The following is a 14,725-nucleotide window of genomic DNA, read 5'->3' on the forward strand; positions in this document are numbered from 1 at the left end:
CTCAAAATATGACCCCCTATCTGTTCCATCTACTTGCGAGTAAACAAATGATCCAAAAACTCTTTCAAAATCACGTTCCGTAGATTATGTGGTACAGATTAACGAACAGATAAAATACCTAATAGAAAATGTTTTTAATAGTCTTGCCAAATTGAAGCTGTGCCTTGCGAATTTGTTTAGCAAAATTGAGGATTTCGCCATTGCTAGAAGAGATTCGTGAAAATATGAATAAAACTAACATGGTCATGATCTATCGTCGGCGCACTACTGTGAACGGGTCTCCTCTCAGAATCATCATCATCTTCGCGTGCCTTCTTCGAAACAAAGTTTGGAAATCATGCAAAAGCTTCTCTATTTAATGCCGTCTCTTAACTTTAAGTAACTAAGCCCTGTCCAGTGTCCACCCCCTTACATCGTCCAAACATTTGCGTCTTTGGTGACTTGCTAGGTGATTTGATAACTCAGTGTCTAACTTTAGAAGTTGGTTCTACATTGCTGCTCTACTGGGTGATACCAAAATATTTTTTCGTAGAAAACCTTCAATGGATTAAAAAATGAGCTTCATGGCTATCATTCAGTGTTAGGCACTGAGTTAGTAAATCGCCCCGCTGGAGCTCTCCTGCCTTCAAATCTTCGTCTTCGTCCGCGTGGATCTAGATTTATAATAATCCCGTGGAAACTTTTTGATTTTCCGTGTTATAACGTAGCCTAGTATGTCACTCTCCAGGTCTTTAAATATATCTACTCAAAAAATTATGTCGATCTGTTGCTCCGGCGCAACGTGATTAAAGGACACACCGACAAACCAATAAACCAACAAACCAATAATCCAACAAATCAACAAACAAACACACTTTTGCATTCATAATATGGGTAGTGATTATGAATAGGTATTTCTATTTCGGGTTTGGGAGTTCCATCTATATATCACTATTAAAAGATTAATGGTTAAAATGCAAATAAGAACATTTCGTATCAATATTCTGTGCCTACTAATTCGCTAACTCAGTGTCTAACACTGAATGATAGTCACCGAGCTCATTTGACATTTATTTTTAATCCATTGAAGGTTTTCTACGAAAAATTGTTTTAATTTCACTCGATCGAGCAGCAATGTAGAATGTCAAACAAACTCGATGGCTATCATTCAGTGTTAAACACTGAGTTAAACACCTCGCTGATTACGAAGCAATTTGCCTCCTCATTTCTAATTCGAACGGCTAAGATTTGGAAAACCCTTCCAGCATCAGTTTCCCCCTCCAATTATAATATGGGTACCTTCAAGTCAAAAGTGAATACACATCTTCTAGGCAAGCGCACTCCATCTTAGGCTGCATCATCACTTGCCACCAGGTCTTGCAGCCAAGCGCTATTCTATAAATTAAATAATAAAAAATCGATGTAAGCGGGTCTAACGCAAGCAATTGAAAATCCAAAAATAATTTCAATACTTTATTTTCTTCATCAATTGACAATTTTTCAGTACGTATTTACATTACTTAAATCTATTATTATAATTTACATGGTCTATCTAATAACCAGACGCTTTTTATCACTTGTAAGAATTTTTAACATAATTTTTTTCTTACTATTTATGGCTTACATTCACATTTGCTATATCCGCATGAAATCTATACTATCTGTTAGTTATCCTCTAATAATGGTAACCAGTTTCGTCAAATTTAGGAGGTTTTCGAGAACCTCCAAATTCTTCTCCTTGACCGGCGAAACTAGGCGTGTCTTTCCGTACTCCAAAGCTTTGATTACCAAACTTATTTTCTATTCCACTTCCATTTGTGTCTTGTGTATTCTTATTTAAACCAAAACTGTTAGCACCTAAGTTTCCAATCAAATGTGAAGATGGAATTTTACCTGATAATGACGATCCTTGAGGTTTGGGACCTCGACAACAAGCGCTATAGAAAGCTAATTGAGGGAAAGGATGCGCACTTGGTAGAGTGCCTAGCGTTGATGATGACGGTGTTTGTGGTTTGTTAACAGTTTGAGGTTGAGATACATCTTCATCACTTTGCATTGGTAACTCATCATTGGATTGTTCATTACTCTGTGATAAATGTGAAACAATAGGTTTAGTTGTATCAAATTTGTTTTGAGAAGCATCTGGGAATGACTGGACAGGTTTATTGTATTGATACAATTCGCCTGACTGAGAATTTGGCAATTGTTCTTGTTTTTGTAAATCAAAGGAATTTTGAGAACTTGAGCTTGGGAAAGGTGTTGGGGGTTGGTATTGTGTGTTATCTGTACTGGTTGAAGAAAACTCGGAAGAAGTTGATTCTTCACTCTCAGAGTTTTGTTCTATTGAACTTATTGGTACAACAAATTGAGAAGTCGTTGGTTTTCCAGATTCAAATGGTGAGTTGGTTACCTTTGATTGATCAGGGAAACGGGGAAATATCGCTACTTGCGATTGCTGGTTAGGTTTACTAGCGTCTTTATTTAGAGAGATAGATGAGAAACTTTGTTTATCAGATTGAGCAGTATACTGTTGGTCAAATTGTGTGTCACCTTGCGATTGCTGACTGGGTGTTATATCTTTTTTAGCCAATTCAGTTTGTACGCCAAATTGGTTATTCAACTGTGGCAGTTGAATACCAAATTTCTTGACAGGTGGAACTGCAAATTGTAGGCCAAAGGTTGCTACATTGTCTTTTTGTGAAGTACTACTTTGTTGGCCAAATAGGTTACCAAGAAATTGCTGTGTACCGGAATTTCCTGCATTTGCAGTTGGCTTATTGCTTTGGTCTATTACTTCAAAACTGGTATTTTCAATTGATTCTTGCGAATTTTGTGATATAAGAGTACTTGGTTGTAATTTTGGTGGTTTAGAATCAGATTGGTTTCCAGATTGCTCATTTGATTCCTGAGATTGACTTTGTTGTTGTTTGTTAAGATCCCCTCCAATTTGTGTTGTTGACTGCTGTTCAGATGACGAGTCGTGAAATTGTGATCCTGTTATTTTTTGCTCAAACTTTGAGCTTGTTTGTACACCAAAAGGTAACAGAGTTGTTTGCTGTTCTGTTTCTGAGCTAGATTGTACACCAAATCTTGAAGGAATTGTTTGTTGTCCAAATGATGAACCTGGTTGTATACTAGACTGCGATAGTGTTGGTTTTTGTTCAAGTAAAGTACTTGTTTGGACACCAAAAGATGACGGGGTAGTTTGCTGCCCAAATGATGAGCTTGACTGAGCACCGAAGCGAGATGGCGTAGTTTGGGATCCAAACAAAAAGCTTGTCTGGCCGCCAAGTTCTGTACGAGTGGGTTTTTGCTCAAAAATTGAGCTTGGTTGAATGCCAAATCGTGAAGGCGTTGTTTGTTGTCCAAACGATGAACTTGTCTGTGAACAACAACTCGATATTGTTTGTTGATTTAATGATGTGCCGACGGATGGGAACCTTGGTTTTTGTCCAAAAGATGAACCTGTTGGACGAACACCAAAACGCGATGGGGTTGTTTGAGATCCAAACGAAAAGCTAGGTTGCTGCGAACCTGTTTCTGGCTGGCTTGGGGTTTGTGCGAATGTTGAGCCTGTTTGAGTACCAAAGCGAGTTGGCATAGTTTGTTGCCCAAATGAAAAGCTTGACTGAGGTTCATTTTGTTTCTGGCCAAATGAAGAAGTAGCCTGTGCACCGAAAGGTGAGGAAGTTGGCTTTTGTCCAAATGATGAGCTCGTCTGAAAACCAAAGCGAGATGGTGTTGTTTGCTGTCCAAATGAAAAATTTGTCGGTGGTTGGGTTGGGTTTTGTCCAAATGGTAAATTTGTTTGAACGCTGAAACGCGACGGTGTCGTCTGTTGATTCAAGGATGTACTTGTCTGTCCACTGAAAGGGGAAAAAATTGGTATCTGTCCAAACGATGAGCTTGTTGGAACAGCTAAACGAGAAGGTGTTGTTTGCTGTCCAAATAAAATGCTTGATTGCGAACCAAATTGTTGTTGAGTTGTCTGCGCCTCAAAAGGAGATAGAGTTGGTGTTTGTCCAAATGAAGAGGTTCCCTGTTCCCCAAATAGTAGCTCTGGTGGTTTTTGCCCAAATGTAGAGCTAGTCTGAACGCCAAACCGTGATGGAGTTATTTGTTGTCCAAATGTTGATGAACTTGGGACTGGAAAACGTTGACCAAATTGTGTATTAGACTCTACACTCACTTGTGGTTTTATGGTATCTTCGTTTTGTGGTAAAGTCACTGAATTTTGTTTATTAATCTCAGAGCTAGAGTCGCCAGAATTTTCTTCTTGAGATGAAGCAGGCAATCCCTGAACTGGTTTAGTGTATTCATAAACTTCTCCTGAATTCGTCTGCGATGAAGAAGTAGGTGAAATGGGTGGGAAAGACGATATTGAAGCCTGAGTAATACCATTACTTTGATAACTGTCTCTTTCAGTTTCATCTTCTTTAGTAGTTAAAGTTGGTGTAATTGGAGCCAAAGTGGGTGGTTGCGTATACTTATTAGATCCAGTTGCACTTTGGTATTGCGTAGAAAGAACGGTATCATCCGTTTTTTCTATATCAGGAGTATTATTTAAATCAAATTGAGAAGACGGACTATTAAAAGGCTTTGATGGTTCATTGTAAATGTACGAACTATCAGGGCCTTGAGGTTGTCCAGGTAAACTGTAGCCATCACTTGGTCTCTTGTTACTGGATAAGATGGATTGTGAGTTACCAGTAGAAGATGTGGAAAGTGCTGAAGAAAATCTGTTGGTTTGTTGTTCTTGATTTTCTAGTGGAGTGGTTAGAACAAGATCAGGTTGCTTGGTAGGTATAGTTTGTGAAGAAATAGTAGGATTGAATCGATTACTAAGATTGAGATTTGTACTTTCCTTTTTACTGTCACCCGAACTTTGAAAACTAGTTTGGGAAAATGAGCCCTGATTTTGAGGACTATTGTTTAAGTTATTTTGAGATGTTATTCCTGCGTTGCGAATAGGTGTTAAAAGTGATCCTTGACTTTGGGGGCTATTGTTGATATTTTCTTGAGAAAGACCAGAAATAGAAAAAGAACTATTCTTATTCATTACCGGAGAGTTTTGAGCATTGCGATCAAACTCTGAACCTAAATTAGAGCTTATCAAAGAACTTTGCAAGCCAGTTTGGAAAAATGCACCATCATTTTGAGGACTATTATTATTAATGTTTATACCAAAGGAATTGGAGCCTTGAATGGATGGAGGTAGATTTTCATTTGGAGACCCTTGTCCAAGAAATGTACCATAAGAATTTTGCGTAGTCAATGATTGAATAGGCCTTCCAAACGGCCCTTGATCTTGAAATTTTTGTTCTGCATGAGGTTGAGCATTATTAAAGTTGTTATTAAAACCAACTTTAGATGAATCAATTTGTAGGAAAGAATTCGCATCTAGAAAATTACCAGGAGGACGAGGAGGCAAATACTGAGACTGGGCTCCGAATCTATTTCCAAACTGAGTAGTCTGTCCATTTTGAGCTAAAAATATGTTTCCCTTGTTCAATGTATTATGAACTCTATTAACATCTGTCACAAATTTAGAAGTATCAGGTTGCGTTGATGGAAGGTCGTAAGAACTAAATTGAACATTTGGTCGCACAATGCCTTGTTGGTGTTGATTAAAGAATGTACTTGCACCCGCGTTAGATCCAGGTCGCTGTACTTCATTGGGTCGTCCGCTATTATCAAAGCCTGCAACACCTGTCCCTAATTTGGAGTTATCCGGTTGCGTTGATGATGAATCTTTAGAAAAGTCGTAAGAACTGAAGTGCCCTTGACCATTCGGTCGCACAAAGCCTTGTTGGTCTTGATTAATGACTGCGCTTGCACCGGTGTGGAATCCAGGTCGCTCACCAAATTTATTCGATTGTCTATCGTTATAATTGCCATTAGTGTCACTTTGAGCGTAATCGTCCTCTGCATTGTACTTCTGAGCATCGTAAGAGCCTGTAAGTAAAAAATGAAAGTTTCTGGTCATTTGTCAAACGTCTCCGTGTGAACCATATTTTATCGGTCGGTTACATTTATCAATCTTCACAATGGGGCTTTTTAAGTTTATCTGTAACCGGAATTTTGTATGAACGGAATGCTACATAATATTAACAAGCGTAGATAAAAATTCAATACAGTTATGTTAGTGTATTTGTTTTTATGGTTTTTAAGTAAGTACTTTATTTACTATTTTTATTGAGCCATTAACATTTATGTGTAATTAAATTAAATTGACGTAAAGCGTCTGTTATTTAAATATTAATAATTATGTATTTTTACTTGTGGTTTGCGTTGAAAAAATAATGTAGATATAGTAGCCTTTGCCTACGACGTCAGATTTTTATATTTCCGGAATAAAGAGTAGGTATGCTTTTTACTTCTATAAGTATCTACCTCAAACGTTGCAATCAATTGAGTAGGTATAAATAAGAAACCGGCAAAACGCACTTTTGGTTTTTTTAATTAATAGTATGGATAACATAATAAACGTGTTAAAATAAAAATTATTTTTTTTAAACTTTGAATCTACTTAAGCAATACAATTAAGTAGCTTATCTAATAAAACAAACTGACTGACTGATATATTATCATTATACAGCTAGCTCAGCTCTGGATCAGGGAACTTGAGTATTTGCGTGTAGATTCTCTGTGTAACGTAAACTCACACTATGATGGAATTTTGTAAAATTTCAAATATTTTTTTAAGAAAATGCAAGCTTTTTTTAATCCACTGATATGCAGTCAAGGTAATAAAATTGGCAGTTTAATACATACGGAACCTAATAAAAGCAAAATACCAGCGCAAGTTTTAAGTTAAGCGCTTTTTATCGTATTTTTATTACTTATATATTAAACCACTAGTATTACTATATGTGAAAGATCATACGTCGAAACCTCAAGGTGAACTTGAAAGCTACTTTCAATTAAATATATGTTTACATTTTGATATATAATGTAAAGATCAAGAACTTATTTTCTTAATGCCGCGTTGACACTGGGACAGTCCCATTTCCGGTTTTTAGCAACTTTTGATATCATTATTTGTTGCAAATTGCAATAGAACTTTTTGATGTAGATTTTAATTATAGTCCAGAAATGCAGAGTGATTCGCTAACTCAGTTTTCAACGATTAATGATAGCCACCGAGCGGTCAAACCAATGTCAAATGAGCTCGGTGGCTATCATGCATCGTTGAACACTGAGTTAAAGAATCTGCAAGTTGTCTAGTTAAACTTTGCAGCAATTTTGGAATCTCATATCATATTATCATTTCGTCCAAGAATAGATTCTCTAACTAAGTACTATAATATCCTAGAGCTCACCTTTAAAAGAAGCTCTAAGATTTTATAGTAATTCAAAAGTTAGTAATTTAATGAGGCATTAATCTTAATTTCACTTTCACGATTTATTTCGAAACCATTTTAATTACTTACCTCGTATTGAAATTAAAAAAGTTTTGAGAAAATAAATAGGTACCTAATTGAATTTGAAAAGTCTACTACGATATTATTAAAAATTTAAATACTAGTAAGTACCCTACGTCTATTTAATTAGTAGTATTTTTAGTAAGTTAGTCGTATATTTTTGATGATAATCTCATACTTTGATAGATAACATTCGATAAATTTAATTAGCATTAGAAAGATTGTTATAGAATAGAATAGAATAGAATAGAATAGAATGTTTTTTTATTCATGTAAACTTTTTACAAGTACTTATGAATAGTCAGGTAGTTTTAATTTACCACTGGTTCGGAATGCCGTTATCAAAAGTCTTTCAAAAGTATAATTTTATTGTAATAATTCTAAGCCGATTTTGCATATTAAAATATTATACACAAGAATTGAGTTAAGTAGAACCAAAAGCTTTGAATTTTAATAAGAAAAAATGCAAAACAATTCCATTTCAAAAAGGCAATAAATAATATAGTAAGACAACATTTTAGTGAAAAAACACTATTGTCCGAAAGGTTAACAACCTGAGGCGAGTTAAACGTATCGTTAAAGTTCGTATCACAGTTATTTATCACTTTATTGAAAGATCGTATCACTTCATACCTATTATTAATAGCTGAATCGAGTTTTAATATTATAAATGAAATGATATATCTTAATTATGTGTAGGCGAACCTTTTATGCCTGTCGCTTCAAATTAATATCTATTTGTTATCAATAGGTATAAATTGTGAATCCATATTTTAAAATTCTATTACAATTTTATTTGTCTGTCTATTTTTAACCGACTTCAAAAAAAGGAGGAGGTTCTCAATTCGTCGGAATCTTTTTTTTATTTTTATTTGTGTAATACACGATTACGCAAAAACAATAATTACGGTATTGAGTATATTTTTCAAAATACTAATTATTTGTTGATGAACATATTTTAATTTTCCGCGATGTGACCACAAATTCACGGTTTTCGGATTTTTCCTCTACTTGTGCTATGCCTATAAGACCTACCCACCTGCCAAATTTCATGATTCTAGGTCAACGAGAAGTACCCTATAGGTTTTCTTGACAGACAAGACAGACGGACAGACAGACATTCATTTGTTGGTAATTCTATACGTTTTTATAATAAGCTTCCAGAAGACAATATGTTGGAGATGTCTCTCAACAAGTTTTCATAAAACGTAAACTTATTGAAAAATCCTATTACAATGTAAAGGATTATTTAAATGATAAGAAAACTTTGGAATGAGTTGCTTAACAACTTTATGATAGTTCTAATAAGTTTAAGTGATTTTGTAAAGTGGTGATAATAAAAAAAATACCCGGCTGAGTTTGTTGTGGGCTCTTCTCAGACCTGGGCGCGTTTGGAACTCATTGCTTTAGGTTTAAATTCGCGTAAAGATTATCACCACTATATCTTACAAATCCAACAACCGACTATCAAAAAGCGTAATTTATTACCTAGGTGTTTTCAATAAATTATTTGATTTGATTTGATTTGGACAGACGGATAGACAGATGTATCTACAGATGAAGAGATGGAAAGACAGACAGACAACGAAGTGATCCTATAAGGGTTCCTTTTTTCCTTTTGAGGTACGGAACCCTAAAAATTACGTCATCATCATCATGATCAACCCATCGCCGGCTCACCAGAGCACGGGTCTCCTCTCGCGGAAGTGCGGATTGGCAGACTTCACACACCTTTGAGAACATTATGGAGAACTCTCAGGCATGCAGGTTTCCTCGCGATGTTTTCCTTCACATTTTAATTACTTAAAAACGCACATAACTCCGAAAAGTTAGAGATGCGTGCCCGGGATCGAACCCCCGACCTCCGATTATACGTAAGTAAAAATTACGTACTAGAACATAATTATAATTATTGTTAATCACCTGATAGATTTAAAATGTTTTGGACCTAGAGAATTCGTGACCGGTCAAGGATTTCGCATGAACTTGATTTTTTTGTTTATGGCTAAAGAAGATGTTATTAGCATTGAATGTTATGTATTAAAGCTAGCTGACCCGCCCCGGCTTCGCTTGGGTGGAATTTAGAAAATCAGCCCGGGGGGTAGAATTTTCAAAAATCATGAAATAGGTACCTACGTATTTTTTATCCAAATATCAATTTTCATTAAAAAAAAACTTGAAAAATAACGGACTTTCATACAAACTTTCATCCCTTATTTAACCCTCTTGGCAGTAAAATTTTCAAAAATCGTGAAGTACGCATTTTTTTATTCTTAACCAAAAGCATGTATACCAATGTTCATCGATGTAATTTTAAAAATGATAGACTTTCATACAAACTTCCATCCCCCATTTACTCCCCTTAGAGGTGGAATTTCGAAAAATCCTTTCTTAGTAGATACCTCCTCTTCACAAATAACACACCCTCCAAATTTCATCTCTAGGATCAGCGGTTTAGGCTGTGCGTTGATATATGGACAGTCAGTCAGTCAGGACTTTGAATTTTATATATTAGGTACATAGATTTATGACTGATTTTTCAATCAATAACAACATAACAATTACATCGATTACAACAAGGTTTGTTGGATAAATTCACACCTGACAAAACTTATTGATCTGTATATTTCCGGTACATCAATTTAAAATATCTATTTTTATCTTAATTTACCTTCGTAAATAAAGGTTTTCACTAAATAAATTATTGATGCAATCATTTCCTTTTATGTAAATATGATATTATGATGTAACAAGCTTATGCTCGCGACTTCGTCCGCGTGGACTACACAAATTTCAAACCCCTATTTCACCCTCTTAGGGGTGGAATTTTCAAAAATCCTTTCTTAGCGGATGCCTACGTCGTATAGCTATCTGCATGCCAAATTTCAGCCCGATACGTTCATTAGTTTGAGCTGTGCGTTGATAGATCAGTCAGTCGGTCAGTCAGTCAGTCAGCCACCTTTTCCTTTTATGTATTTAGACAATAATAACAAGTAACTCACCGTCATCCTTTATTCCGTTCGCTTCATCCTTCGCATTTTGTTGTAAAGATTCCAGAATTTCAGCCGGTATAGGCGGTGGTGTCGGAAGATGGGATCCCATAGGACGATACCCATTTTTATCTGCTGTATACACTACACTGTAAACCTTCCCATCATCACCAGTATAAGAATAACCACCTTGTCTCTTATCCCCATCGTTCGATACGCCGTTTTCCTCCATTTTAATACCGTTTTCAGTTTCAAATCCATAGTTAAACTTATTCAGTCCAATATTCATATGGTATTTTACTGTATTGGACATTCGGTCAGTGAAGAGTTGATTTCCTGGTCTGTTGCCTGCATTATTTTGACCTGAAGGTTGGTTGAAAGCTGATAAATCTGGATAGTCTTGGTTATTTATACCAACTGATCCTTGGGGACGAAACGATTCAAACTGTGCTTGGTTTTGAATTCCTCCATTTTGTGGTCTCGCCTGATTTTTAGTACCTCTGAACGCGGCTTCTCCCACTTTAGAATCTGTTGATCCATAGTTTTCTCTTAGACCTCCAAGACCTGATGGCTGATTTGATGCCCTGGTTCCAGGGGCTGCAGCTTCCACAACCACTCCTTGGTACTCATTTTCGTAGCTTCCTGATGGTAATTGGTTTCCCTGAGAAGGGCTATTATCACTGGTCCTTCCAAAAGGTGTTTGCAAGAAACCTTGGTTTACGCCATTTATGCCAGAGGTTTGGGAGGATCCTGGAGTACCACCAGCATATTGTGATGATGAAGGTGGTAGGTATGTTCGGTCGAGCGTAGCGGCTCCACACGCCGCTATGAAAGCGGCGACATATATCTGAAAAAGTCATTTTTTGGGTTTTAAAATGGGATATCTAAATAGATTTTTAAGTTAATTTAGTTTTAAGTAAGTAAATTTTCATGTAAAAAAATTAAAAAAATGTGACTAATCTATGAAAATTGTATGAAAATGTCAAATCAAGACGTTTTCTTGTGCTTAATTAATTACAGAACGCAAAGTTAATATAAATGATGCGCTCAAACCTCTGATCTCTTTAAAATTGTAGATATTAATCTGGTGACATAAAACGAATACTAGTCTAGTCTGGTCTAAGATACAATCTACTTAAGTATACTTATTTATGGCTGGACTGATTACGACAAAACTTTAAGTACGAAAAATATAATATACAGATGCTATTATTACGACCATCCTCAATTTCTCACTCACTAGTCAAATTAATTTCAACTGCACCGAATTTGATGAAACTTTTAATAATATAATCATATTAATAAATTATAACATGAACATGTTTCTAATTTTAAACTAGGAACTAATAATACTGTACGTAATAAATAAGATGTTTCACAACGATTATTTTCACATCACAAAACTACTTTTTCGCACTTGGTCTCAATCATTTATCGTATTATTCGTATTGTGTCAGTCATTACCAAATTCATCTTAAAATCCAGAAGGATGCTGCTACACTGAAAGAATACCACGCACTGAAGCTACGAAGATTCAATTATGCTTTTTATACCAACTCCAAACTCATCTAAAAAAAACGTGTCCAGGATTTTATACCGAGATAAGTTTGCAGCTGAGCAAACCCTATAACACTGTAAAATAACCACTATTTGTATTCAAATAAGATGATTTATAGTGATATATTTTGTAGAATGAAGTGCATTCGTAAGTTGGGCATAACGCATCCACTACAAGATCATGTTTGTACTCACAAAGTAATATCGATTTTTTAACAACTTTTAATTGAGACGATATCGATTTTTGCAGTACTAAATGAAGACGTTTCGTGATTTCAATCGACATTGTGTTGATTTTTCGAAGATGATTAACTTAAAAAGGGCAAGTCTTTATTTGTTTAATGTTTTGTTTCAAGGAGTTTATATGTATGAGTTATTTTTGTTTTATTGGTTTAACAATAATAATTTAATGATCGATTTAAATTCAGCGTGAAGTCGTTTTGTGAGTTTCATCGACTCTATCGTAGACCGTTGCGATTTTGGACTTGGATAATGTGGTAAGGTACGGGGTTTCGATCCCGGGCACGCCTTTTTGAGCTACTACCTATGTGCATTTTAAGCAATTAAAATATATCACTTGCTTTAACAGTGAAGAAAAATAACGCTAGAACGTCAGTAGGTAAATCAGTATAGGTACCTACCTGAGAGTTCTCCATAATGTTCTCAATACGCATGAAGAGTTCTCCAGTATTTCCTCAAAGGTGTGTCAAGACATCTTCCCGGGTGCTACACTTGGCCAGCGTAGACTCTTCTCATTCTGAGAGGAGACCCGTGCTCAATAATGGACCGACAATAAGTTGAGAGAACGGTAGGTACCTAATGCACATTTGCAAACTTGTAAAACATACTTATTTTAACAAGTAGGATTTTCACGAGTGAATAACCAAATTATGTTCCATTGTATTATATTTATTTTCAACTTTTTTTAGGTAACTCTATCTACAAAATTATTTTTCTCTTGTAATAATTAACTAAGGCCTAACGCAAACAACTGATTTTTAATTGAGACTAATAGATATCTACTTATCCGACAGCAGCCGACTTTTGGTGGTGAAAAGCGGTGTCAGATTTCATGCCGACTTTGTTTGCTGCGATTAACTTCTGTTTAATAATAAATGCCAGAACCGGCATTCCGAACCAGTGGTAAATTAAAACTACCTGACTATTCATAAGCACTTTTAAAAAGTTTACATGAATAAAAAAACATTCTATTCTATTCTATTCTATTCTAATTGCCTAGCGAAAATTTATGCAGTAGGTACGCGGCAGAAAAAAATGTACATCGGCCTTTAGAATGACATTTTGGCTATGAAGTGTTGGAGGTGGGGGTTGATGAGTCAATGAGTAAGGAGATTTCTTTCAGAATTACAGCTGATGTAAATTATTGCAACTTAGAACTGCCAATTTTAAGGGTTCCGTACCTCAAAAGGAAAAACGGAACCCTTATAGGATCACCTTTGTTGTCTGTCTGTCTGTCAGTCTGTCAAGAAACCTACAGAGTACTTCCTCCCGTTGACCTAGAATCATGAAATTTGATAGGTAGGTAGGTCTTATAGCAGATATTAGGGGAAAAATCTGAAAACAGTGAATTAGTGATTACATTACACAAAAAAAATTTGATTGTGGTCATGAACAAAAAATTTGTATTTTCAGTTTTTGAAGCAAGATAACTATATCAAGTGGGATATCATGTGAAAGGGCTTCACCTGTGCATTCAAAAACAGATTTTTATATATTTTAATGCATCATAGTTTTTGAATTATCTTGCAAAATGTCGAAAAAACCCTTCGTGCGCGAGTCCGACTCGCACTGGGCCGGTTTTTTAATAATGTTATTATTGTTTTCAATGAGCGATATGTATTATTTTACACCGATTATTTTAATGGTAGTCTGCGGTAGGCGTATGTTACATTAAAAAACTGGTACATAACGGAAACCTATCTTTATTTATTATTATAATATTAAGTAAGTGTATTTTAAAAGCACCTAATTGGTTTGTATGTCGCTTAAAATTTATAATCTACAAAATCAACATCAGTAATGTTGCAATTCCACAAGGATGTTTTAATATAGTATGCGGACGTGCTAAGTGTGCATTTATTTCTAAAATAACTAGTTTTCCTTCTTGTCCTGCTACCAGTTTCTTAAATTCATCGTGTATCTTAAGATTGACGATATTTTTGAGTTATGAGCGCGCGTGCGTCACGTCCAAATAAAATACGCCATAATAACAATTATTTTTTTCTGCTTCCTTTTTGTACCTGTCTCCCCTGTGTAAAAATATTAGAATATTAAATAGAATCGAAAATCAATTAGAATTGATTTTCTAGTTCAATATTCGGTTTTGTGTCAACATCCTATACTTACAAAATATCAAAATTTCAAGAACTATTATGCATAAAAATAAATAAAAATCTGTTTTAGAATGTACAGATAAAGCCCTTTTCATATGATAACCCCTCTTGGTATAGTTATCTTGTTGTGAAAATTGAATAAATTAATTATTTTTCATGATCACATATTTCTTTGTGATGTAACCACAAATTCACGGTTTTCGGATTTATTCCTTTACTTGCGCTATAAGACCTACCGACCTGTCCAATTTCATGATTCTAGGTCAACGGGACGTACCCTATACCTAGGTTTTCTTGACAGACACGACGGACAGACGGACAGACAGGCAGACACACAATAAAGTGATCCAATAAGGGTTCCTTTTTCCTTTTGAGGTACGGAATCCTAAAAAGTTACTTTCCCTATTTCTAGTGTTCTATT

At 35.3% G+C, this 14,725-nt stretch overlaps 1 protein-coding gene across 1 annotated transcript; it reads right to left on the bottom strand.

Annotated features, from left to right (window-relative positions):
• Nucleotides 1-1,488: 1,488 nt before the first annotated feature.
• LOC117992024 (serine-rich adhesin for platelets-like) lies at nucleotides 1,489-11,900 on the bottom strand. Its single transcript, XM_069505413.1, has 3 exons — nucleotides 11,858-11,900; nucleotides 10,406-11,240; nucleotides 1,489-5,934 (listed from the first exon to the last, which is right to left on the bottom strand). Exons 1-3 carry the CDS (start codon nucleotides 11,864-11,866, stop codon nucleotides 1,655-1,657), a joined length of 5,124 nt encoding a protein of 1,707 aa, XP_069361514.1. The 5' UTR covers nucleotides 11,867-11,900; the 3' UTR covers nucleotides 1,489-1,654.
• Between the last annotated feature and the right edge of the window lie 2,825 nt (nucleotides 11,901-14,725).

The sequence above is a fragment of the Maniola hyperantus genome, chromosome 20, assembly GCF_902806685.2.
Source record: "Maniola hyperantus chromosome 20, iAphHyp1.2, whole genome shotgun sequence".
In the NCBI taxonomy this organism is placed as follows: domain Eukaryota; kingdom Metazoa; phylum Arthropoda; class Insecta; order Lepidoptera; family Nymphalidae; genus Maniola; species Maniola hyperantus.